This window comes from Saimiri boliviensis, chromosome 13 (assembly GCF_048565385.1).
Source record: "Saimiri boliviensis isolate mSaiBol1 chromosome 13, mSaiBol1.pri, whole genome shotgun sequence".
Classification (NCBI taxonomy): Eukaryota; Metazoa; Chordata; class Mammalia; order Primates; family Cebidae; genus Saimiri; species Saimiri boliviensis.
The window spans coordinates 32,639,663-32,667,051 of record NC_133461.1 but is presented as its reverse complement, the minus strand read 5'-3'; the positions used below and the strand labels follow the sequence as shown (position 1 = coordinate 32,667,051).

General features: G+C 40.2%; 1 protein-coding gene across 2 annotated transcripts in view; it reads right to left on the bottom strand.

Annotated features, from left to right (window-relative positions):
• The window catches only part of EPG5 (ectopic P-granules 5 autophagy tethering factor), a 122,111-nt gene that overhangs the window by 42,141 nt on the left and 52,581 nt on the right, over positions 1–27,389 (bottom strand). For both annotated transcript variants that reach the window (XM_003924695.4, XM_074383525.1), the window contains exons 17-27: positions 26,250–26,390; positions 25,007–25,151; positions 24,278–24,475; positions 23,775–23,885; positions 22,290–22,412; positions 20,921–21,087; positions 19,483–19,704; positions 16,945–17,068; positions 12,976–13,120; positions 10,052–10,223; positions 8,757–8,919 (exon numbers count right to left, since the gene is read on the bottom strand). In XM_003924695.4, the coding sequence (XP_003924744.2) occupies positions 8,757–8,919; positions 10,052–10,223; positions 12,976–13,120; positions 16,945–17,068; positions 19,483–19,704; positions 20,921–21,087; positions 22,290–22,412; positions 23,775–23,885; positions 24,278–24,475; positions 25,007–25,151; positions 26,250–26,390 (1,711 nt within the window). The remainder of the gene's footprint in view (positions 1–8,756; positions 8,920–10,051; positions 10,224–12,975; positions 13,121–16,944; positions 17,069–19,482; positions 19,705–20,920; positions 21,088–22,289; positions 22,413–23,774; positions 23,886–24,277; positions 24,476–25,006; positions 25,152–26,249; positions 26,391–27,389) is intronic.

The following is a 27,389-nucleotide window of genomic DNA, read 5'->3' as shown; positions in this document are numbered from 1 at the left end:
GAACTTTAAAAAAAACTAAATTTTTTTCAACTCAAAAGATTATTCTTTTTTAAGATTAGTTTTTCTTACTTGAGGAGCTATCAACAAACCCTTTCTCTGACAGTGACATACATAACTCGTTTGCTTATGCAATTTTTGTGTCATTTTTTAAATGCGGATAGAGGCAAAAGAGAAGACATCCTGGGCCCAGGCTGCAACACAAACACAGAACTGACATGAAAGCCATGGCGAATGTGGGGTTTTCTGTGCTGCACAGAGAGACAGGGAGGAGGAGCCCGGCCAGGGTTTCAGGGTGCAGTAAGATCTGACTGCAGAGCTGGGAGAGCTCTCTTGGGGAGGGTTTGAATAGCAGGCCAGGAAGTCTGGACTTTTCTTACAGGCACAGCTGAAGAGACCAGAACATTTAGAAGGCAAGAGTTCTAAATTCTACATTCTCCTCCTATGGTCTTCCCCAATCACATGGGTGAGCAGTAGGGTCTACAGTTTTCCTTGACACCCTGTCCAAACCCTGTCTTCAGCCATCACTGCAATGATTAAAGGTATCTTTTGTAAATAATGTAAATATTTAATTCACAATCTTATTACCTCAGGCCTTTATGTCACTTATTATCACAAATTCTGTATTCAAAGTTCCTAAAGGGTGGCAGCTCACGCCTATAATTCCAGGACTTTGGGAAGCTGAGGCAAGTGGATCACTTGAGGTCAGGAGTTGGAAACAAGCCTGGCCAACATGGTGAAACCCTGTCTTTCCTAAAAATACAAAAATTAGCCAGACGTGGTGGCAGGCACCTGTAGTCCCAGCTACTCAGGAGGGTGAGGCAAGAGAACTGCTTGAACCTAGGAGGCAGAGGTGGCAGTGAGCTGAGATCATGCCACTGCACTCCAGCCTGGGCAACAGTATGAGACTCAGTCTCAAAAAAAAAAAAAAGTTACTGAAGGGCATTGGTCCTATTTGTTTTACTTACCCAGAACCCCAGCACAGCATAACTCTGACAATACACTGAGCACCTATTTTTTATGACTGTGATAACTTTCTTGTATAAAACTCACCAAAAAATCTTTACAAAACTCCTTATAAAAAAAAAACAAAATGCTCCATGACATCAAAATGCATGAAAGTAAATACTAAGGAAAATATAATGTTAACAATAATTATTTTTTACTATTGGAGAAATGAAAGATTAAAAAAGAAGTTACTTGTATTTAACTAGATAATAAATCAATACAAGTATCTGAATTAAATTTGATATCTTTCAAATAACAGACCAATGTTTAATATCCTAAAATGTTACTAGGAGTATCTGCAGTCAGCCTTTTTGTTCAATATGTCACCAAATACAGTTAGACTGGGACCATGTGTGTCACAGAATTGCCCAGCTAGCCTGGAGAGAAAGCAGGCAAACAGGAAAAGAGAGAATCTGAGATAAGGAAGGGAGACACAGAATGAAGGGAGGTGGAAAGGCGAAGGATCCAGAAACCATTTGATTGCAAAATGCAGAGACAGGACTAAAACTGCTTTGTAACCCAAACTTTATAACTGCCATTCCATGTTGTAGAAACCACTAAAAGAAAACCAGCTAGTTTAGGAAAGTTTAGACTCTCTCACGAAAAACATCCCCAAATTACCATTATTTTCCATTCTATTTATTTTTGTTTATTGTTCCCACTACTGTTGAAAGATTTCTTTTATTACTATAATGAAGGTGAGAGAAACTGAATGACCATCAGTTCATAATTACAAGAAGTCATAGACAATAGAACAAAGTAGTATGGTGGAAGCCCCTCCACTTGAGTCATTTTAAGTAGAACAGAAATTTAAAAGTTTCCTTGTCTAAATTTAAAAGTCTGACAAAGCATGTCCTCTAGCCAGTTTTTACAATAATGTGAGGCCCTCAGTGGGTCTTTTCCAGCATTCATTTCTAGGAATGAACAAATTTTTCACATGATAATAAATCAATCCTGGGGCCAGCAAACGTACCCACAATACCAAAGTACATTAAAAAAAAATTATAAATCACCCCATTTCCCCAGGGGACATCACTGAATTGTTAGAGGCTTCTATTGGGAAGAGAGAACACAGAAAGAAGCACGTCTCACGTCCCATAAAATATATTTGCCTTTGTATACCCCAAACAAGCCATACATAGTTCAACTACTCGCAAATAGCTGGAAATTTCCAGGACATTCTTTCCCAGAAAAATTCTATTAAGGAACAAAATATTTTCATGATATAACCTGAACTCTTTATATATTTAAGGCTGGGCACAGTGGCTTACACCTGTAATCCCAGCACTTTGGGAGGCTAAGACAGGTGGATCACCTGAGGTCAGGAGTGGGAGACCATCCTGGCCAACCTGGTGAAACCCCGTTTCTACTAAAACTACAAAAATTAGTTGGGTGTGGTGGTGCACACCTGTAATCCCAGCTACTCTGGAGGCTGAGGCAGGAGAATCACTTGAACCTGAGTGGCAGAGGTTGCAGTGAACTGAGACTGCACCATTGCATGCCAGCCTAGGCAACAGAGCGAGACTCTGTCTCAAAAAAAAAAAAAAAATTATATTTAAAATCTGATGTCATTTCCCATAAAGCTAATTTTAAAAAACTGATCTAATCTAGAATGTTAAGACTGAAATGTTAAGAATGAAAAGAAGGCAATACTATTATGCAGACTCAGAGAGAAAAAATTTGGTACCTATGTTCACTTACAGGAGATTTAACTGTCACGATCAGCTTACTCAGAATCACACTGCCAGTATTCAGAAGCTGCCGCTGAAACAGCTGAAGCAAAATGGCCTAGCAATACTGAATGGGAAAAGTAGGGGTCTTGAACTTAGACTCATACAGACCTGAATCCTGACGCAGGTACTCACTAGCTATGTGACTCTGGCAAGTCTCACAGTGTCTCTGAACATGTTTCTCTGAACTTACCCTCATTCTGTGAAGATTAAGTTGGATAAGCCAGGCACAGTACCTCACATCTGTAATCTCACTACTTTGGGAGGCCAAGGTGGGTGGATCACTTGAGGCCAGGCGGTCAAGACCGACCTGGCCAACTGGTAAAACTCCATGTCTCCTAAAAATACAAAAATCAGCTGGGCATAGTGGTACACCCCTATAGTCCCAGCTACTCAGAGAGAATCACTTGAACCCAGGAGGCAGAGGCTGCAGTGAGCCAAGATACCACCACTGCACTCCAGCCTGGGCAACAAAGTGAGACTCTCTCTCTAAAAAAAAAAAAAAAAAAAAAATTAAGTTGGATAATGAAAGCAAACACCTACCATAATATCTGGGATATGACAGTGCCCAAGCAAGGGACAAAAAGTACTGGGAATATGGCTGGGAAAGACAGTGCAACCATCCTTACTGCTTCCCACGACTGAGTATTTGGGCGACATTTATATTAGAGTAAAAACATACAGTAAGCAGTATATAATATTTAAGTACAGAAAGTATTAAGCTGTTTAAAAGCAAAAGTAAGCACAAAGAATGAACTATTAATTTTTAATAGAAAAAAGTTCCAATTTCCATGATATCTATCACAGCCAAATAATATCTACAAAATTCCTGAAAGTAGTTAAAATGAGGGAACTTACTTATGAAGGGCATACATCCAGAGTTGCTCATTCCTTCAAACACATCCATTTTGCAGCACTGACTATATGAGGCACTGATGATATAATCATGAATAAGACAAAGTCCCTGACCTTGTGTAACTCAAAATCTAGTAAGAGCATAGAACTAATCATAACACAAAACAAGCTGCAACACAACCTAACGAGTGGTGTGTTACAAATAAGGATGCTTCCCTTCAGCAGAGGTGTGCTAAAAAAATTAAAACAAGTCAGACATGGTGGCTCACACTTGTAATCTCAGCACTTTGGGAGGTGGAGGTGGGTGAATAACCTGAGGTCAACAGTTCAAGACCAGCCTGACCAACATGGTGAAACCCCATCTACTAAAAATACAAAAATTAGCTGGGCACAGTGGCACATGCCTATAATCCCAGCTATTCAGGAGGCTGAGGAAGGAGAATTGGTTGAACCCAGGAAGCGGAGGTTGCAGTGAGCTGAGATTGCACCATTGCACTCCAGCCTGGGTGACAAGAGCAAAACTCCATCTAAAAAAGAATAATAATAAAAACAAATACAGATGGAAACCCTATTCCCAGAGAGTTCAGTCTGGCAGGACAAAACTGTCAGCAAGTGACTACAATAGCGCTTAGGCACAAGCTGCGACAAAGGAGAGAACATCAGTTTGACTGGATGAGTCCAATAAGACCTCAAGAAGAGGTCTGGCCTGAACTAAGTACTGAAGGCTGAGCAGGAAGGAGGTCAGAAATGGGTGGGAGGAGAAGAGAAGCAGCATATGCAAAGAAGAACGATTTTAATGTGTATGCTGTGTTTAGAAAATGGAGAAAGTCTAAATGGCTGAAAAGTAAAATGTCTGCAAAATGGGAGAAAGGATAAGTGATGCTGCTAGAAAAAGACCAACAACATTCTTGCAGTGCATGGATCAAAAAAAAAAAAAAAAAGAAAAGAAAGAAAAAAAAGAAAAAGACCAACAACAGATTACGAAGGGCGCTAAAGGTCATATTCCTTTTGATACTGCCAAGTAAGTGTGGGTGTTTAGCCTAGAAATGTGATCAGATCTGTGTTTAACAAGATGAGTAATGAAAGAACGGAAAACAGACTAGGCAAGGAGAGAGATAAGGAGAGAAAGCCTAATGCAATAGGTCAAGGGAGAAGCAAGGGTACCTACCACGGAGAAATGGCAACGGAAACACAGAGAAGGGAATCAATCTAAAGCCATTTCAGAGGCAGAACCAACATGATTTAGGAAGCAACTATGGACAATACGGGAATGAAGTAGGGTAGAGTAACTGAAGAGGTGATACTGATACATAGGTTTCCATATGGGGAGACCAGGTATGTGAAATTCCAGGGAGAAGAGATTTGGAAGGTAAAGGTGAGATTAATTTGGGAAATAGGGAGTTTGAGGTATCTGTGGTAGAATGAGGCAGGTGGAAATCTAGATTTGGAACTCAAAAGAGAATTCTGGACTAGAGAAACAGAACAGATCATCAACATAGGAGTAAATGGTTCTTTTTTGAACTACTCTGAGAGCTACTGGAGTTATTAACCCTCCAGAAAAAAATTTTACATACACTTTCAGGAACTTTACCAATTCTCTAAAGACCATTCACAGACCCCACATTAAGAACTCCAGCACAGACAGTGGGCAAAAAAAAAAAAATGATGTCATATGAAGAAGGGAATCAGGGCAACTAGCAATCTAAGTGTTTGAGTTGAGAAAGCAGCAGCCCTGGAAACTAAGAAGTGGTCAGAGATTCAGAGGGAAGCGATGAGACTACATAATGTTCAATATCACCAAATGATAGAAGGATGTTAAAAGGAATCAAAACAACTGCACATAGCCATGAGGTGGTCATTGGATACATCTATATAGAGGGCTACAGTTTTATGTATAAAAACAACACAACCTACCTTTTGCAGGATATACTCCCTCCCACTGACAGTTTCATGATGAGTCATAAACATTGAGAACTCACCTTCTCTATCCTCCATTAACACCTCTTTTTTGACAACTAAAGTCATGCATAACCAAAGTTCCCCCATTTAGGTAATGGATGCCTTCATATTTAAGCACAATCTTTGGCCAAAAATCAGAGCAAAACAACCAACTTGCATAGCTAACGCCACAACTTCGTAGCAGGTAGAGTTTCAGCTTTCCTCTATCTTGCCCTTTGCCATTAATGTATAACAAAACATATTTTTATCTTCAAGTCCTAGAAATATCAAATGGCAAATACTGCCTGGAATAGCCTCAACTAGCAACAACGGTACTATATAACTTTCAAGATTACTTAAGTCTCAGCCTATAAAAGTTGTTCACTTTCTTCGCGTTTTTAATTGCTCTGGCACATCTGCATTTCAGGCAAAATATTGGCTGCAGCAGATACTATTACTGATACTGAACTTCTAGGTGCCATCAGTAGGGGTTCTCAAGCTTATGGAACTTCCCACGTGGAACTAAGTCAGGGCACTAGGCAAACGAGTGAGGCCAGCAGAAAATTAAAACATGCTTTAATAAAACTTGAATATTACTATTGAGGTTAAGGCCACAAAATACATCTACTTTTTCCAATTCTTTAGGCGTCTGCAAAATCTCCTTTTTTCCCTCTGTCCTTCATTACTTTTTCCCCTTCTTCCTTCAAGCAATGTTAGCAATTACCAATTTTTCTTTTTTTCTTGAGACAGGGTCTCACTCTGCTGCCCAGGCTGGAGTGCAGTGGCACAATCACAGCTCACTGCATGCAGCCTTGACCCCTCCCGCGTTAGCCACCCAAGTAGCTTGGACCACAGATATATGCCATCATTAGCCTGGCTAATTTTCATATAATATTATTTGTAGAGACAGAGTTAATCCATGTTGCCCAGGCTGTTGAACTCTTGAATTCAAGCAATCTGCTCACCTTGACCTCCCAAAGTGCTGGGATTACATGAATGAGCCACCACGCCCAGCCCAATTTTCTTTTAAGAAAGGAAAGCACAAGAACTTCGGTATGTTTGTAAAAACATCTAAGCCATGTTCACATCAGTCCTTATCATAAACCATCTTTTTTTTTTTACCTCCCTCCAATCAAAATTGCCTAGAAGACATTTTAGAAAAGGTGTAACTTTTTATTTCAGAATTAACAAAGCAAAAGATTATGTTTAAAATCTTAATTCAAGGGGTCAGACAAATAATATAATACTGTGATCCCTTTTTCTGTAAAGGAAAAGAGACAAGTCACTGGTAGGCTTACAGCTACAGCTCCCTGGCCTGCCTGGTGGTATTTTCCACTGCAAGACCCAGAGAGTTAACAGGAGGTCAGGCAGGGTAAGAGACCTGTTCCTTGGCTAAGGCAGCAAATATTTACAAGTCTTCACAGAGCAAGCTTCAGCCAAAATTGGAAAAACATTTCTTTATAGTTATCTCACTTGTCACTTATAAAAATGCATTTTAGAATTCTCTTCTCTATATAAAATTAACAGCCTGGCAATGATATGTAGTTTTGAAATATGGAAAAACACAGATTGGTGATGACATCCATTTTTTTTATTATAACCGGATTTTCAGTGTTTTCCTCACTAACTCGAACTCCACCCAAAATTGGCAAACTTTTCTCCCAGTTTTACTTCAGCAAGTGATCTTTTTGTAAATATTTCTACCTTGGTCTTACCACCACAGCATTGGTAACTGGGACAAAAATACACCAAAAGAAAACTAACTTTATAAAGCACCTGGCCAAAGATAACTCAGTGTTTAGGAGTCACACATATTACAATAACATCCAGGAAAATAAGTTGGACTCATCCTAACTTTTAGGTCAAATTTCTGAACTTATACAACTGTTGAAAAATTAGAGATACATTCTGAAAGTAATGAAAACTACGACACATATAGAAGATTATTTGAGAGAAGGAATTTTCTAGGAAAGAGTCTCCCAAGGAAATTGATGGAGAATACATTGAAATAGTTATAATGAAAATTAGCAAAAAAAAAAAAAGAGAAATTTCTGAAACACAAACGAGGGTGAGTAAAAGAAATATTCTCCAATTTCCAAATGCTAACAAAAAGAGTCATTTGTGTACAGACAGATTTAGACCACGGGCAGTGCCCACCTCCAAGCACTGCTCTTTCAGCTTAGGGAATCATGACTTCACTCGAAGGAGAAATACAGTGCGGTGATTAATGAACACAGGCTGGCCGGGTGCGGTGGCTCAGGCCTGCAATCCCAGCACTTTGGGAGTCCGAGGCAGGCAGATTGCTTGGGCCCAGAAGTTTGAGACCACCCTGGGCAACATAGCAAAACCCCATCTCTACTATAAATTTTTTTTTAAAAGAACACTGGCTCTGGAGCCAGAATGCCTAGGTCTTTCTGGCTCTGCCACTTACAGGCTGTGGCACTTCAGGTACATGACTTAATTAACTTCTCTGTGACTCTACTTCCTTACCTGAGAAATTATGATAATGGCCACCTCACAGAGTTGTTGTGAGGATTAAAGTGTTTAGGCAAGGCCTGGCATAAAGTAAATGCTATGACACATTAGCTTCAGCTAAGTTTCCATTGTGAAGTCCATACAGTATCACAGATCCAAATTCTGCCTCTATTCCAGCGCAAGAAGGTAACTCTGAGGCGGTTCAAGTTTCAGGCACGTTGGTGCATGTCTCTCCTCTGCCCATCGGCAAGCTCCACCCAATTAATCTGCTTCCCTTCCCACGTTCATCTTCAGGGGCTCCATGCCACGTACAGCAGACAGCCAGAGCTCCCAATGATGGTGCACACCAGCCTTTCCAATGTGAATTCCCACCATCACCCCCAAAACACTTGAAACAGGCTGACCTAGCCACTGACCCCTAAATGACATCATGGCCACTCCATTTCCACATTCCTTCCAACTGTATCATCACCAAAGTCTTTTAAGAATCAGTTGAAGCCCCTCTCTCTAGAAATCTTCTCAATGATTCCATTTTTCTTTGAATTCCTATTTGAATATCTGTCTTACAGGACTCATCTGGTACCTACAGAAATGTGTGATTAGCTCTACGAGTATTTTCCTGTCCCCCAAAACTAGTAAATGTTTGGGACACAGACAGTGTGCTATGTATGTCTTTCGATCTTTCTCAGTGATATGACAACATTACACACTCAATTAAAATTCTCTAAATTCTGAAGAAATTTAAACACTTACCTGAATCGTGACAACTGCAGCTCCTTGGCATTTCTTACCGCTGCTGCCTCTGCACTCCAAATGTAGTGTGGCCTGTTCTTCACGATTCACATATTGCCTGGGCATTGTGTCCAACAGCTCACCATCCAGAGCAACCTGCTGAGATTCCCGAAGAGCTGCAGTTCTGAAAAACACCATCAGGAGGTAAAAGAAAGTCTTAGGAAACGTTATATGATAAGTGATAAAGGCTGCTAGTTACCCACAGCCAGCATTATAGTGCAGCGAGATACGCATACTCCATAGTAACAGAGGACCAAAGGTTGTGAGCCAAGACCTACCAAAATCATCTCCCTGGCAGAGAGGCCAAAGAGAAAGCTAAGAAATGAAAGAAAAGCCTATGGAAAAGTGAGACAACTTTATAGCCACAAACAAAGCTCCATTTAGAATTCATATTATATCAACAACACTTTTTAAACAGACCCTACAAGAACAAATGAGAATTCTATCCTAACTTAATCATCCTTTAGTGGTGCATTAATGGTAAGTGCCAATGACTTCTTAGGTATTAGCAACTCGAAGTGAAATGTCAAAGACCAAGAAAGCTAATGGCATTTATGCGGAGTCAAAACTGGTCTAACTGTATTTATCATTACATTAATGGGCAGGTGCTTATATGTGCACTCAACACACACTCAACAAATGTCGGGACCAAAAACAGCCAAGGAAAAAAATATCAATAAGAAATTGATTCACATAGGATTTGTAACAGTGAGGCTCACTTATTGTTAATGAAACAGACTTACTCCACATACACTCCTTCACATAAGAACTCAAGTTGGATCAAAACCTTAAACTGTTGATCATTTTGTATCAACCATGTAAAATCAAAACATTTAATGACTTTTCCACACTTCAATCAATGTTTATGTCCATTTTTTAAAGAATATGGAGAGGTAGAGAGTACAGCAATGAGAAAAGAAAGGAACTCTCACTTCGCACCTTTCCAACACCATCTTTCCAGTATCATAAGATCTCTTCACGAGAAGCATAAGAAAATCTTAACTGGCACTACTGACGCCAAGAAATGCTACCACAGGAAACATGAAATCGATAGTTAGTGAGAGTACCACATAATTTCGAGGTGAAATTTTAAGACCTGTCACAACTTGGTTAACCAAGTGAACCGTCTGGGCCAGTTTGATCAAACTGTTCTCATGGTAAAAATGTTGATGAGGAAGCCACTCCAGGTAGCAAATCATCCAGGCTGTCAAAGCCGCCAGCATGGGAACATGATCCTTGAGGCTGCACAGTCTTACCTGGCCTGCTGTTGCAACAGATTCAGGTCTGTGCACACCAGCTGGGTGGCATCCTTCTGACTCAATAGTGCAGCAGAGGAAATAACTGGCACGGGAGGTTTCATCGGGTGCAGAACAAGGGGAGGCTGGGGAGCCTCATGCTTCTGGAGGTTACTTAAAATCCTTTCTTTAGCTGAAAGAAAAGTAAGTCATATATACTGAGCAATCAGGTGAATTCTGATCAGAAGATCAGAAGCATTTGGTACAATTCAGTAGAATTCCTATCCTCAAAATGATGATAGTCTTATGATAAAGTTAAAGCTCATGATCTTAAATTGTTACCCTAAACAGGCCTTGCATGACATGCTAAGAAGTCTGGACTTGACATTAGTGTAAAGTTAGTATCTAGTGCTTTCCAATAATACCATGTGGATCTAATGAACAGCTCTATGAAAGCTTGAGTCAGATGGTAGCTATCATCTGAATAATAGTTTAGGTGAATGGAATAGATCTGGAGGCTGGTTAAGGGTTTAATGCCATCATCCAGAATTCAGAGGAATAGAAGAAAAATGAATAAGCATTATGGAATACAGCTGAGTCAAAAATCTACAATCAGGTCAAGATTTGAACAGGAAGACTGGATGCAGTAAGAGATAAAATGAATAAAGACATACGCATAAGTTCCTTCAGCATTTCTATTTATGCAGTCATAAAGTCCATCAGTCATTCACTCAACAAATGATTAATGGAGTAAGCAACCCAGTGCCCCCCCCACACACACACACACACACACACACAAAGTGAATCTCTACCATACAATTTTGCCCTAGATTACACATGATCTCACACTGTTTAATCAAATTTAAATGTTTGATGCTTCTAGACTTAGTACAGAGCTGAACACACAGTAGGTATCCAATAGATTCCTTTCTTCCTTCTCGCGCCCTTCACCACACTATACACATACCACATAGCAGGTGGGGACTGAATAACATGAAGAAAAATGCTGCTACCTACCCAATTCTTTTCAATAGCAAGAAACAGAGGAAGGCAGTGTTCAAGGGAATTTCAAGTCAAAAAGTCAACAAGTACTTAGGGGACTACTATGAATTTCCGATTACATTCCAGATGAAACATTCAATTTTCCATTATTGTTGAGAAAAATTAATAGCCATGACTTTACTTGGCATAAGGAAACTTGTATTGTTCGTACTCCAAACAGAATTAGCATTACAAATAGGTCGAATACAGCACTGTCCCTTATAGCTAGTGTTTTTCCATTAGAACTACCATTTTTTGCACAGATGTAACCAAGCTGGGTATTCATCTGGATAAGACTTGTCACTATTTATGTTAAAGTTCCTTTCAAGCAACATAAGAGGCCATGATGCTATAGGAAAACTGGGGGCTCTTTCAAACCCAATGTAAGTTACCATAAAAGAAAAACCAGGGATATTTTAAAAACAAACAAAAAATCTAAATTTATGTTTAACAGTAAGCCCCACTCTATACCACAACTGACAAAAATGTTGAAGCCAATAAAACAAATTTAGTTTAAGAAAAAGAAATTGTTATCAAAAGAGTGCTAGTGAAATTTTTCCTACAACCAATCACAACCACAAATTCAATCATTTAATATAATCATCAACTAACTCTTATATCTGAGGAAAACCTGAAACTCATTATTTAGAAATCTAGGCCCTAATTTTGTTTAGAAGTGCAAGGTATAGTGATTGCCACACCCAAGAGGTAGAACACTGAGTGGTGAACAGCACGTCTCTGGAGTCAGACGGCTCTGCCCAACAACCAGCTATGCAGGCAGGTCAGCTAATCAGCTTACAAACTGGGTTTCTTATCTGCTCAGTTGGGATAACCTCACAACATAGGGTTTTTGTGAGGACTGGGTTAATGTACATAAAGCACTGAGATAGTGCTTGGAACAAACTAAGGGCTTCATAACTTACTAGCTTAACTCGGGTGAAAACAATTGGCCTTTTAGGGCAGTGTTCAGGCAACGTGGAAATACTACAAATAAAAGGGCATGAACAGAAAGCATTTAATAGTTCCCAGTACTACTCACTTATTTCTTCTTCTCATTTAACAAACTTTTAGCAATAGAAAAATGAGAATCTATGTGGTTGGCTTGAGGGCAGTTTTTATCCTTTCCTCTATATACCATTCTATATCATTTAATTTTTTAATTAATACATACAACTTTTGTAATCAGAAAAAGTTATTATCGTTTCAAGAAAAAAATGCAGGGAGAGGAACATTGGAGGGAAAAACTTTAGAGCCTTAGAAGAGACCAGTCAGTACCACTTTACAGATGAATGATGTGAAGTCCACAGAAGTTCTTACTTCTCTCTCTTTATATAACTAGTGCATTGGTTAGTGGCAAGCTGCAATAAGAAGGTATTTTTGCATTTCTCTGAATCACTCCAGGGTCCTATTGCACTATGTGTTATAATAAACATTTTGGTCAACAATTGAATTTACAACTGTAGGTCCCATATTTTTGAAATGTATTCAGTATTAAAATTAACAAGTGACCCCAAATATCAGCAACTTTATAGGTTAAATGGGCTTTTGTGGCCTGAGAGAAAACTAACTGATAATTTATAACACTGTTTCTCTAAAAAAAAAAAAATGTACTGGGAGAAACAAGCACCTTAAAAACTTCAGGGATCTGATTCACTTGTAGGGTAAGGGTTCCAGGTACAAAAGAAAAGAGTTTACAAAAGAAAACGACAGACTTCTGATTTTTATAACTGCAAACCCAAAGAAATGGTATTTATAGTTGCACTTTACACCACTGTGTAAGTAAACTGAAAGCACCAGGGAAAAAAGGGACACCGGAGGAATAAAGTATATCAGCCTCAACCCTCAACGGCTCTGATTCGATCATTCATTCACTCATGGAAGAGGCAGGTGCTCACAGGACCCACCCAGCAAAGGATCAGTGAAGTCCAGCTGCACTGACAAACTGCAAGGTATGGAATGGGACTCAAGCTTGGCCTGTGTCCACAGACCAACAGTCTCCTGAAACTCATGATAGATGCGCTCCATGTTCAAATACTCCATCCACAGATCCTGGAACAGAAAGACAGTATTTTAACTCTGACAGACAAGACACAGATTCACTTACAAAACTATATATTTAACTATAAACTGAACCAGTAAGTTTCAACATGAAGTGGTCTACTCCAAGTTCTCCAGGATTAGGATAAATAGCCATGAAAATGACCACTCTAACAATCTCTGAGGTAGCTTTATTATAAAACTTTTTTGATTGTGTTATCATGATTAGAAAAAATTTTAACAGCCCCATATGTATATTTATAAATTACACACACACATTATACAGCCAATACATTACATATACTACAAGACATAGGTAAAAAACAGCAAATCTTAAAGAGAGAAAAAATAAAATACTAAAAATAATCAAATCTGAATTAGATCAAGACAATAAATGCAACTATCAATTTTCAGTAAATACAGGGGACAGAAAAACATGTTAAACTATACCATGAAGATATAGTTAGCAAAATCCATACTGTGGGGAACCTCTATGGACAAACTACTCAGTTTCTACAAGAAATAAATTACAAGGAAAAGTAAAGGGGTAAGGGGAGGACTTGAAGATTAAATCGATTTGTAAGACATATCAACCAATCACACATGGATCCTGATTCAAACTATGCAAATAAATAAAAATAAAACTGTTATGACATTTAAGAGAAAGCTGGAAACTTGAACACTGACTAAATATGTGACATTAGAAATTATTTCTAGTATGTTTAGGTATGCTACTGGGTTATATCATTTTTTAACCTTATCTTTTAAAATCTTCATGTATCAAGTGCTCTCTGGGATTACCTCCGAGATAATATGGAGGAGGAAGTGGATGGGCTATAGAAGAAACTAGACACATGGTACGTGCGAAGAAAGGGAGAAGAGCACGCCCATTATACTGGTCTACCTGTTTTCCTGTATGATTGAATTTTTTCATAGTAACAGGCATCATATAAGTGAATAAATGAGAAAAAATAAATATAGCAGCTCTAGTATCCTCTCCCTACACTCCTGTGGGCTGTCTTATATATTCTGAATTATATTTATTTCACTTTGGTGATCACTACCTATTAGAATGGGGGACTGCCTTTAACGACAACAAAAAAGTCAAACTGTCAATGAACTTCAAATAGTAATAGCAAGTGAGCAAATAGGGACTATGAGTTTGTAGACCATGATTTTTTTTTTTTTTTTTTTTTTGGATTTTAAGTGTTCTAAAGGCCCAAGAATTCCTCTAAAACAAAAAATGTCCCCTGTTTTTCAATAAGCACGCTGCTGTGAAGTTCCAAATCATTATTTCCAAACCAATCCCACAGTGCAAGGCATTCCAGACTCAGAGGAGCAGCTCCAATGTAATAATCCTGATCATAATCCTGAATCCTACATACAGCTGACTGTTCAATGTGCTTGGCTAGATCCTCCTATTGTGTACACACTCCTTTAAAGAGGGTCACTATGTCACTTTCTCTGCCTCTGTGCTAAGTAACTGTTAACAGAGGCTAATGATTAGAGCAAAACTAGGAATTAATGATAGGTAAGCAGACATGTCTTAGACACCATAAAAATACAAAACAACCCTAAGCTTGAATTACAGATCAAGAAATTAGACTTCAAACATCAAGCAAAGACTGACTTAAAAAGAAAAGGACGGAGAAAGAGAGCAATTAATTCTGCAACTGCTGAGGAAGCAGGATAAATCTCAGAGAATCAAGAAAGCTATGGCTGAATTAAAAAAAAAAAAAAAAAAAACACTAACCAAGTACCTACGATGTACAAAGCCTTGGATAAGGATGAGTCAAGTATAAAAACATAAGGATGGAACTGCACTAAAGGATGTCAGGACATCAAGGTCTCATGTTTATTTTTCTTGTTTCTCTGGCTCTATATTCTCAGTCCTGTTTCTCCGTGCCTTAAATGTTGTTATTTCTCAGGGTTCCATCTTCGGTCCTCTACTTTGTCTACGTATTCTCTTACCATTAAATCCATATATCCTACTTTGAGTCATTCCTGAATTCTAGATCTCTATCTCCCTTCTGCCCAACTCCTTGATAGAGAGCTCTCTGAAGCCCCTCAGACACCTCCTCTTCCAATGTTTATCTCTGGAGACCAAAGTTAGAAATGTGGAAGTCTCTGGGTATCTGATTCTTCCTCAATATATTTTAATTCATCCATTTGATTAATAACTGCTGCTATTTCAAGAGCTCTCCAAAGATTTCAAAATACAATCCAAATTCTTTAGAAAAGCATACATGGCCCTTAGGGATTTCACTCCTACTCACCTCTCTGGTTTCATCTGCCCCACCTCAGGTGCTTTGCCCTACCCTGCACCTTTCTGAACATGCCCTAACCTCTCTCACCTGCTATGTCTCTGCACACACTGGCCTTTCTGCCCATTAACATCCTCTCTGCCACTCGCTAACACCATGCCTTTCCTTTCCAACGGCCCAACTCCCATACGTCCTTCAGGGGTCAACTCAAAGGTCACCACTCCAGGCCCAATCCAAATCAGGGGCTATTCCTCTATGTTCCCACAGTACCCTATGCATTTCACTCTCAAAATCCTTTTTTTAATTCTTTGAGTCAGAGTGTCTCTCTACTGCCCAGGCTGGAGTGCAGTGGCACGATCTCCGCCCATTGCAACCTCTGACTCGCAGGTTCAACCAATTCTCCTGCCTGAGCCTCCTATGTCGCTGGGATTACAGGCACCCATCACCATGCCCAGCTAATTTTTTGTATTTTTAGTAGAGACAGGGTTTCGCCATGTTGGCCAGGCTGGTCTTAAACTCCTGACCTCAGGTGATCCATGCAAATCAGCTTCCTAAAGTGCTGGGATTACAGGCATGAGCCATGTGCCCAGCCCACAATCTTAATCACAAAATGTAATAGTTTGTTTGTTTAGTCTCCTGTTTGACAATAAGCTCTTTGGAGGCAGGGACTGTATCAGATTTCTTTTTGTATCTTTAGCACCTGGCATTTAGAAGACACTTAATAAATACCCACAAAAGGAAAGGAAAGCAAGAAGAAAGAAGGCAAGGAAAGAAAGAAAGAAAACAAGAAAAAGATACCTACTGAGATGAAATATACACACAATGTGAAAGTAGGAAGGTTTAAGGATCCAAATGAAAGTGTCTCAAGTTTTAGAGACTCCTAAATCCCATCCTGGTTCTGGACAATGCTCAAGAGAGTGCAATCCTAGAAAAAAAAAAAGAACTAGAATAGAAGAGAATTGTCTTTCCCAACCCCTTTCCCTATCTCCAAGATGGCTAGAGAAGCTTAGAGAAAACTGAGATTACAAGAAGTTTTGGTCTGATGAAGGATCACAGACATCTTTGAATGCCTGGAAGAGAACAGCTTAGGACATAGGAAGACTGAAATCGAGTGACTCCAGAAGAGACACCAGAACTGTGACAATGACAAGTAAGCACCTCCAAAGCCAATCAAAGGGGAGCTCCTGATCTCCTCCAAGCAACTGATCTCCTACATCACATATGGATCCTTACAAATTCTTACACTGCTTGTAAGAATGCGAGTAGAGATAATTGCTTAAAGGTGTTCAGCTACTAACAACTTCAAATTTAAACAAAAAACACAGTCAGAGGAAGGTTATGTTTATCAGGTTGTAAAAAGCCCTAGAACAAGCTTAAAGCCTTCAGGTAGAAGGCACAGCGAGGCAAGAAATTCAAAAGGGAATACTCCCTCAATATAATCACTTAGATACTGACAAAACCCACAGAAACAATGACCATCTGAGTGACTATCCATTTTCTTATCAATAAATGGTTTTACCATTACGAATATGATCAGTTCAAATTACAAGAAAGACAGTGCCATAGTTTCACCTGCTGATTCTGCATCACTTTTGCTAGCCTGTGAATATCATAATGCTTTGGTAGAGAAGGGATATAGGTATCTCCTTTTTGAAAATTCTCATCTTCTAGCCATAATATAAATACATTGAAGAGCCTAAAAGATAAAAACATAATTATATGAAATATAAAAAGATGAGCATGCAAATGAAGTTTCTTACATCTCTAGGAACACTGGCACCACTACGTGAGAGTAAAGAAAGCCCATAATACAGAAAATGTGGCTGACAAACACCACAGCTCCCAGGGAACTCTTGGTCCAGCAGGGGAGGCGTGTTCACGTGTCATTCAAATATATGATAACTGCTCAAACAAAGCATTTGAAGCAGGAGTTCTACCAACCATTCTTGAAGTTTATTTAAACACAGCACACAGAAGAAAATAACCGGAAAAGGCGATTTTTACCAGACCTAGGATCTGAATTTGGAGCTTTTCTTTCCTGGGCAATTCAGTCACAGTTATTTTTGCTTAGAAAAGCAAAAATAACATAATGACATTCCAATAAACACATTTTCAGAGAAAATATTAAGAGCTCTTTTAAAGTTATGCATCGTAGGAGCTTTCCAGCTTTAGGCTCAAGAACCATCTCCCGCCTCAAAGAATCGCAAATAAATCCCACAGCATGTGTGTATCCTGCTCTCATCAAGAAGGAAGAAAATAAAATCAGACTTAAAAAAAATAAAAGTTCTGGCCGGGCACGGTGGCTCATACCTGTAATCCCAGCACTTTGGGGGGCTGAGGAGGGCAGATCACAAGGTCAGGAAGTCGAGACCAGCCTGACCAACATGATGAAACCTGGTCTCTACTAAAAATACAAAACTTAGCTGAGCGTGGTGGCATATGCTTGTAATCCCAGCTACCCAGAAGGCTGAGGCAGGAGAATCACTTGAACCCAGGAGGTGGAGGTTGCAGTGAGCCTAGATTGCACCACTGCACTTCAGCCTTGGTGACAGAATGAGACTCTGTCTCAAAAAAAAAAAAAAGAGTTCCAATTTCCAGTAAAAACTTTTTTTAAAATGTGATACTTCCTTCATTTTTATTTTGTTTTTACCAGCAGTATTAGAAAAAATAGTCGGCAATACACAAATTACTGGGTGGGGGACTGGGAGGTGGCCTGGCGTGACTTTACTCAATAAAGTGGAAAATTTCCTCCTTTACCTCTGTAACAGCCAGTTCAGGAAGAGAGACAAGGACAGGGCTTTGGGGTTCTTACAGGGAAGAGACTGCTAGATAGTTCTCTCCTCCAGCTTCTGACTCAGTGAAATAGATGGCCACTTTATGAACACATCCCAGGAAGGGGAATATAAGAGAAGCAGAAGGGAATATCAAAGACTTTTTTGGCTTATCTAAAATATTCACCGAGAAAGCCTTCCACAGGTTAAGGCTGTTTAAAAATAAGCTTTCCTTCAACAAGTAAAATAAGGGGAGAAATCATTCTGGAAGCTGAGAAAGAGCCCGGAGAGCTTGAGGGCAAGCAAGCCTGAGGCCTCAGTGCTAGATGAAATGGGGGCCTCACCAAGCTAATGTGTATTCAGGATTAATGATTAAGAGCCATTTTTATTAAGTCTTATTTGTAAGACTAGTATTTGGTTTATACCAAACTTATAAATGAAAGGTGAAGGAATAGTGTGAAAAGAATCCAAACTTACTTCAGCGTTCTTAACCTTTAAGAGGAGGCAAATATTATAACCTGATTTTACAGGGCACATATTTTGGGAAGATCCCTGAATCCCGTGGAGGATCTATGAATCACACTTAAAGAGCTCTGCCTTGGTCATGTGTTTCTTTTGAAGAGCTGTTCTAAGCTAGGTGTGGTGGCACACACCTGCAGTTCCAACTGCTCAGGAAGATCACTCGAGCCCAGGAGTTCAAGGCTGAAGTGCACTATAATCGTCTCACTACGATTGTGCCTACGAAAACCCACTGCACTGCGGCCTGGGCAATATAGTAAGACACTCCTTCTTAAAAAAATTGAAAAGAACTATTCTAGCAAGGTTTTTTGAAATGAAGTCTCACTCTGTTGCCCAGGTTGGAGTGCAGTAGCATGATTATGGCTCATTGCAGCCTCGACCTCCTATGCTTAAGGAATCCTCCCACCTCAGCCTCCCAAGTAGCTGGGATCACAGGAGCATGCCACTAGGCTTGGCTAATTTTTTTTTTTTAGAGACAGGGCCTCACTATGTTGCCCAGGCTGTCTAGCAGGCTTTAATAGTTGTTTACCTGCTATGATAAAATTTGGTTTATTTCTATTTTTACATAGAGAAATAGAAGAGGATTTATCACTTAGACTCCAGCCACTCGATACAAGTACATCCAAACTGTTGATTCACTTCTCTTGAGGAATATAAAAGAGAAACATTTCAAGATGCAAATCTATATCAAAGCCACCTTGCATATTCAATCTAACCATGTTAAGAGAATAACATCTAGCAGTCTGTAACACAGTTAACTGTGCTAGCACAGTGCTTGTGCTGTAAACAACAATGTAAGTGGCTAAATAACCATACTCACCTCACCAGCTCCGTGTGCAGTTCCGGTGAAGTCAGGTAACCAGGGGTGACAGCCTGGCTCTCTGGCAGCCCTTCACTGCCCTCTGCTGGAACACGGAGGGCCTTGCTTGCAGCATGGTGGAAGTCGGCCACCTCCGTCAAACGTCTCTTCATTTCTTTCAACAAACTGATATAAGCAGGACTTTGAAAAAACTTTCTCCCAATACAACCATCTATGGGTAACCTTAAAAAACACAAGCACAGATCTATAACCTTTTGACACAAGATGGCACTTTCTGTATGGCATAAAATAGCTGTCAATTATCAAGGTAATTTATTGTGATTGTGTATATACACCATTAAATTAATACCTATTATTTCTACCTCAAAGATTATTTTGATGATCCAACAAGATGGTGTATATGAAAGTAGTTTTAAAAGTATGAAATGCTGCACAAATTTAAGACACCATCACTACTTAGAGGTACAGCATAGACTAAAGATGGTCTGTGTTCTTGAAGAACTTGCAATCTGGCAACAAAAAAAAAAAATCGAAGTCACTAAGAATCTATTTATATATATATACATTTTTATGTATATTTTATATATATTTTATATTATATATATACTTTTTGAGACAGAGTCTCCTTGTCACCCAAGCTGGAGTGCAGTGGTACAATCTCGGCTCACTACAACCTCTGTCTGCCTCCTAGGTTCAAGCAGTTCTCCTGCCTCAGCCTCCAGAGTAGCTGGGATTACAGGCACATGCTACCCCACTGGACTAATTTTTGTATTTTTAGTATAGACAGGGTATCACCATGTTGGCCAGGCTTCTCTCAAACTCCTGACCTCAAGTGATCCGCCCGCCTAGGCCTCCCAAAGTGCTGGGATTACAGGCATGAGTCACCATGTCTGGCCAATGTCTATATATTTCAAATGAATGAGTTAAGAGAACGAGGAATTGAGGCAGGAGCTAGAGAGCAATGGTTGGTAATAGTGGATGCATCTGGCTGGGTGCAGTATCTTCATACGAATATGCTGAATATTCCCAAGCACAACCCACAGGTATCAGACACGCCTGGCCTTTGTTCACACCTGAACCACTCATCACAAAGTCCCCTCGCACAAGACCCATGATGGTCACACAGAAAGCCTCAGTTTGAGTTGGTTGCTCTCCCTTTGCATCTCCAGACGTTCTATGTGAAGCCTTGCCCAGTTCCAGAGTGTTGTCTTTACCACACTGGTTATGGAAGACGGTAAAGAGAAGCTGCCAGAAGACACTGCCAACTCAAAAAGGGTCCAGTCTAATAAATGATAGAGAGAGAGAGATAGAATCCTTGCCAGAGATCACCAAAGAATTATTCCAACTCACATTCCACAGTCTAAGAACACACAGAATGAGAGCAGTGCAAAGGCAGAAATGGATTCACAGAAACCTACAACAATACTGGGTTCCATACCCATACTGTGGTCCAGGGCGGTGAAGATACAGAAGGAAGAACTTCTGCCAAATGAGTGGCAGGAGAGGGTGATCAGAAGGCGTGACCAGAGCCTGGTGGGCCCAGCGATAAATCAGCAGCCTCTGGAGGGATGGCACAATGGGGAGCTTCAGCTGAGTCTGGGCTTTCTACAGAAAAGGAAGGGCTTTGAGTTACCACGAAAATGAACACAAATGCAAACAGTCTGCTCTTTCTAACTGATCCAAATGAAACACACAACATTCTGTTTTCAATTCAATAATAATTTTTTAAAGTCATATAAACTCACTTATCCTATCCACTAGTTAACGTTTTAACCCCCCTTGGTAGCAAGATATGTAAGGCAGCTTTTCTTCTGTCAAAACATTTCACAGACCCCAGAATGGTATTGGTCTTAAAAGTCATCTAGTCTAACGTCATTTTCATTTCTGAAATTCCTTTGCAAATACAACATTGTAGTGCAAGGGAGTAGAATAATATGAAAACCCAAAGTAAGGCCAGGTACAGTGGCTCATGCCTGTAATCTCAGCACTTTGGGAGGCTAAGGCGGGTGGATCACTTGAGGTCAGGAGTTCAAGACCAGCCTGGCCAGCATGGCAAAACCCTGTCTCTACTAAAAACACAAAAATTAGCTGGATGTAGTGGTGCATGCCTGTAATCCCAGCTACTCGTGAGGCTGAGGCATGACAATTGCTTGAACCTGGAATATGGAGGTTGCAGTGAGCTGAGATAGTACCACTGCAACATTCCAGCCTGGGCAACAGAGTAAGACTCTGTCTCCAAAAAAAAGGAAAAAAGTAAATGTGACTATGAGACTGTCAAACTTTATCAATCTTTTGAAAATTCGGATTTCAAAAGGACATTCAAGAATGCTGAATTCTTTGACAGCCTCTGAAACCCAAAAGCATAATCTATACTAAGATAGAAGGTCTTTAAAGCCTTATTCCAGTCTTTCCTGCATATTAGTTAGCCTAAGAATCAGCTAGGGAGTTTTAAAAAATAAACTTCTGGTCCCACTCCAGACTCAGAGACTCCAAATCTCAGAAGGTGAGGTCTAGGAATCTGCTTTTTAACAAGCTCTCCAGGGGATTCTGACATACGTGGGATGCAATGGCAACTCCTGTCACATGTGCAATGATCCAGTCTGCAAACATTAGGCTGAGACTCTTGTTAAGAACATTGAGAAGCAAGTACTCTTCAATTGCACAGTTTTAAGTATTGGTTTGGTTGCTGAGCTTCCCAAACATTCACAACAAAAGAAAACACAAAAGCCCAAAAGCTACGGGTGAATCCACCAACATCAAAGTCTAAGCCACCTTCTACCACACAAATGCAGAACTGCTATTTATACCTTCAGAGCTTGGTCAGGGGTAAAAGCAGAGTTTATCACCAATTCCCCTTCAATAACTCTCCGGAGCTGGGAGTCCTCTTCAAAGATGGATTCCATGTTCAGCACTGTCCATGCAAACCAGACCTGCAGTGATACCAGACAAAGGGGAGGGGAATGAGCAGCTCAACCTACTGACAAAATACATCCTCATATTCCACAATTTCAACTCTCTTCCTATCTCAATCTCAATCTCAATCAGCAAATATTTGCAGTTTCTAAAATTAACACATTTTTATACCTAGCTATATTCTTGTCACAGATATAAATTTAAATAAAATAGATCACTGGAAAATATTACATTCCTTTGGAAAGGCTACTTTAGTACAAGATGTTCATTCACTCCACATTTACTGGGCAACATTTGTGTGCAAGAGGGATAGGAAAGAGGACTAGACAGAGGCTCTGTCTTTAAGAAGTTTTCCACCTATTGGAGCAGACAAGACTAATATAAAAGTAACCAAAATGTGAAGTTGAGCAGTGGTGAGGATTGAGTCAAGGTGATGTGCTATATCAGAGATGGTTCTATGTAGAGATCAGAGGGAAAGGCATGCTGGTAAGAGAATCTGCTAGGCAGAGACAAAAAGAGGAAAAGTCAGGGATGTGTCCAAGTAACAGCAAGGAATCTGTAACAGCTCAATCCATGAGACTCAGGTGGGAAGAAGAGCAAGAAGTAAGAGGGATAGGAGGTTGAAGAATGTTACTGCTGACCGAAGTGATGAATCAGACGTAATTCTATACACAAAGTCTAAGAGGTGGTAATGATAAAAATAATGCTGCTGCTGCTGATGACGATGACAATAACAATGGTCAACACCCAGCGAGCACTGGCTATGTGCTAAGCACTGTTCTAAATGCTCTACACATAGGTGCCATCATTATTCCCACTTGACAATGGAGAAAACTGAGGACAGAGAGGTAGGCAGCAAGCTGCCCAAGGCACAGAGCTAACAAACAGCAGAACCCGGATTGAAACCCAGGCTGTCTGGCTCCAGTGCCTACACCAAACCTCTCTGCAGTGCTGCGGGGCAGTCTCTGCAATCAGCTGGCCGGAGTCCAATCAAGAGCTGTCTATTCCTGAGACAACCTTTAAGTTCACTGAACTTTAGTTATAGTTTACTAGGCACAGTAGTGTGTGCCTGTAGTTCCCAAATACTTGGGAGCAGGAGAATCACTTAACAACAGGAGATTTGAGATGATCAGCCTGGGCAATGAAGTGAGACCCTGTCTCCAGAAAATTTTTTTAATTATAAAAAAAACTCAGTTAACTCCTCTGTAAAATAGGAATGGCAATAGCACAACCTCAGCAAAGGGCTACTGTGAAGATTAAATGAAAAAGTATACTAGATTAAGTGCGAAATACAAGTTAGTTTAAACTATCAGTAATTTCGTATAAGGATAATCATGAGATTAAAGTTTACAAAGATAACAAACGGCTCTGTTTCCTACCTGAGTGGGCGTGGCTAAGCCCTCCACAAAGGAAGGAGTGATGTTGCCTGCCACAATCCAGCTCACCAAAGACGAGAGCAGACTCCGATCACAGTGGTAACCCAAGGCATTCTACACCGGGAGATGTGGAGTACAGAGAGGAGGCTTTAAGAAAAATCTTACCAATGATCTTTACAAGAGTATCAGCAACTGTCTTACTGCAACATAAGATTCTGACAGAGATTTCAAGGATGAGTCCACCAGCAGCAACAGTCCAAGGCAGAGCATTACAGCGAAATATAATGAGCAGGACGCTTCCTGGGAGTCCTTTCCTTTAACTTCCCTGGGATCTATGCTAGTGGACTATGATTATTGGGATAAAATACCATTAAGGCAAAGCCTACAGAAGGCAATGGCCACAGAGTGGTTCTGAAAACTGCATTTGGGGGAATCTTTTTAGAAAGCTACTGTATCTAGCTACTATATCAATCACTGAAAGATGAATTCTCTAACAGGTTTTTTACCTTATGTTGCTGGTAGAGTAATTTCTGTATGCAGTCTTCCTGCATCAGCTGAAAAGCTGCTTTACACAAGTGGTCCATGAGGAAGAGGACAGGTTGTTCTCGGTACCAGAGATGTTGGCTTATGAGAGCCTGAACCCAGAACTCCAACACAGCGACGGGGCCCACTTCATTGGGCTGAGTGCTTACAGAGATGTGTGCCTGCAAAGAAAAGGCTCATGTGATGGGAAAGGTAACAACCAGCCTCTCTTTTTTTTTTTTTTTGAGACAGAGTCTTGCTCTGTCACCAGATGCCAGGCTGGAGTGCAGGGGCACGATCTTGGCTCACTGCAACCTCCACCTCCTGGGTTCAAGCAATTCTCCTGCCTCAGCCTCCCAAGTAGCTGGGACTACAGGCATGCACCACCACGCCCAGCTAATTTTTGTATTTTAGTAGAGACGGGGTTTCACTGTGTTGGCCAGGATAGTCTCAATCTCTCAACCTCGTGATCTACCCACCTCGGCCTCCCAAAGTGCTGGGATCACAGGCATGAGCCACCGCACCCGGCCCAGCCTCTCATTTTTTAAATAGCAACAAAATAATATCTACCTCCACTACAAGCCCAAATCTGTTGCCTTTCTTGCCCAAAAGCACACTGAGCCAAGTGATCTGAAATGACTAAAGTGTAACACTAGAGGTCTTGGTTGGGAAGACAGGCAAGAGTGTATTTAGGGGCTTGCAAGGGCCCTCACCTGGATCATGCTGTTGAGAAGCTTCACGTTGTCCCCATGGCTGGCTCCTGTCAGGTGCTGTGCCACCTTGTGGGTGACCTGTTGCGTGACACCCTGAGGGACACCACTGTCCAAGTGTAGGAACAAGAGGAGGTGCGACAAAAACCTGCCAAGCACACAGTAGGACATACTTTACCTTCCGATCAGAACTCAACAGAATTTTCCCTAATTACTTATGAGGAAACAGAAAACTCCAAAACTGGTCTCATTTTTAGACCAAAGCACTATTTAAGAAAGGACTCTAGAAGAATAAAGTTTTCACATTTAACATGGGTTAAGAGGAATGCTGTCTACCGCAGAGGTGTAAGAACAGATCTACAGCACACAAACACATGCTAGTTAAAGAGCGTTAGAGGAGAAACACCCAAAGGCACCACCACTCTCCCCTCCACACTCCCCACCTCCACAAATAAAGGCAGAGACGTTTCCAAACTGTTCCCAAACTTGCCTCATGCCCAGGGTGCTGATTCTTAAAAAGAGGGTTGGCAGGGTTGGGTGAGTAGTTCCCAGGACCTAACCCATTCCTACTAAAGTAAAATCTCCAGGGGAGAAACCAGGGAATCCATATTTAAATAAGCTCTTTTGGGCAAGCTGGAGACACACTACTTGCAAAGACACACAACAGGAAAATTGTCATCTCCCCTTGTGCCACTGGATGTACTAAGTGTTGCCACTGTAGAGGGTTACTCCACATGGGGTGAGGCCTCACCTCCCCTTTCATCACTCTTCAAGAGGCCCCAGCCAGATGCTCCACTCTCTACTCCCTAGACAGGTTGTTCTCTTCCCACCTTCCTACACATCTTATCTGTTTGCAACACTGCAGTATATACACTGTAAACAATTAAAAACAATGTTTTCTATTGTTAAAATGGCAAAGCCATTTGCTGCTCAATATCAGAAGCGCGATTCCCAGACTCTCAGGGAAACAACTGCTCCTTCACATACTAATAAGCTCCTATAAGCAATTCAAAGTTCTAATAAATGAAAAGCAAAATATCTTTTATGGTAATAAAACTGGAGACATTATTAAAATCACTGTTCATCAACCTGCATTCTAAACTGGTGCACAGAATATTTCCGCCCCATAATATACCGTTGAAATAGCACTCCCTTTATTTTACTTAAGAAACCAGAAGACACAGTGATTTGTACTTGCTGGACTGTTTCTAAAGATTGTCTCCTGCCACAGATGGAACACACTTACTGCTCATTTTTCAGAAGGTAATACTGGCAAGGGTAAAATAAAGGTAGAATCTTATCCAGGACATGGACCACTGTTCTCAAATGTCTCGACTGGACCAGAATTCCCAACAGTGGAATGCCTTCTGCACAGAACTTCTCAATGCTATGAAAAAAGAGAAAGGCAATGAATACACAAGGTAGCTGGTTCATAAAATCCTGTTCTTCCAATGAGTTATCAGCCTTCAATACCTTGGGTTATCTCAAGTCTCCAACACATGTTTTATACCCAATCTTCACACAGAAATACTAGACCCAGAATTCTAGAATTACAAAGGAACTTAAAAGTTAATCTATATTTTCATTTTGTGGATGAGGAAGGTGAAGTATCATGCCCAAATTCACATAATTTCCTAGGGTAAGGTCAAATTGGGAACCCCAGTTTGCAAATTTCTAATCCACAACACTCTCCGCTACCATATTTTGTTTCTCAAACAGAGCTTCTCCTAAGGACCACAGGGGCTCTCCTCATCTGGATATTCCCACAAGGTATCACAACAAAGAGAAGACTCAAAAGTGAGCCCAATCTGTCAGTACAGGTTGACTATCCCTTATATGAAATGCTTGAGACCAAAAGCGCTTCAGATTTCTAACTTATTTATATTTTGGAGAACTTGTATCATACTTATAAGCTGAGCATCCCTAATTCAAAAGTCAAAAACCCTAAATACTCCAATGAACATTTCCTTTGAGTGCAATGTCAGAACTCAAAAGTTTCCGATTTTGGAGCATTTTAAAGCTTATTTTCAGATTAGGGATACTTGACCTGAATAAACTGCAAAATTCTGCTAAAACCAATTTGGCATAAAACTTTTCTTATTCTCTGCCTCACTTCAAAGACTCTATCCTTCAAAAATAATCTCAAGTATGGAAAAAAATATAAAAGATGATCCATGTAAAGATGTGCTTTTCAGGTTTATTTTTAACTCTAAAACTCAGAGGCGGAAAATTACTTAAGGAGATTTTAGAAAAATCCATTCAATTGGAAATGTTATTGCATCATTTTAAAATAACGTACAAGATGACCAAAGGCATATGGAAAAACATGTCTGCTATAAAGATACTAGGGAATAAAACATAAAATTTTATACTCGTGGTCATAACT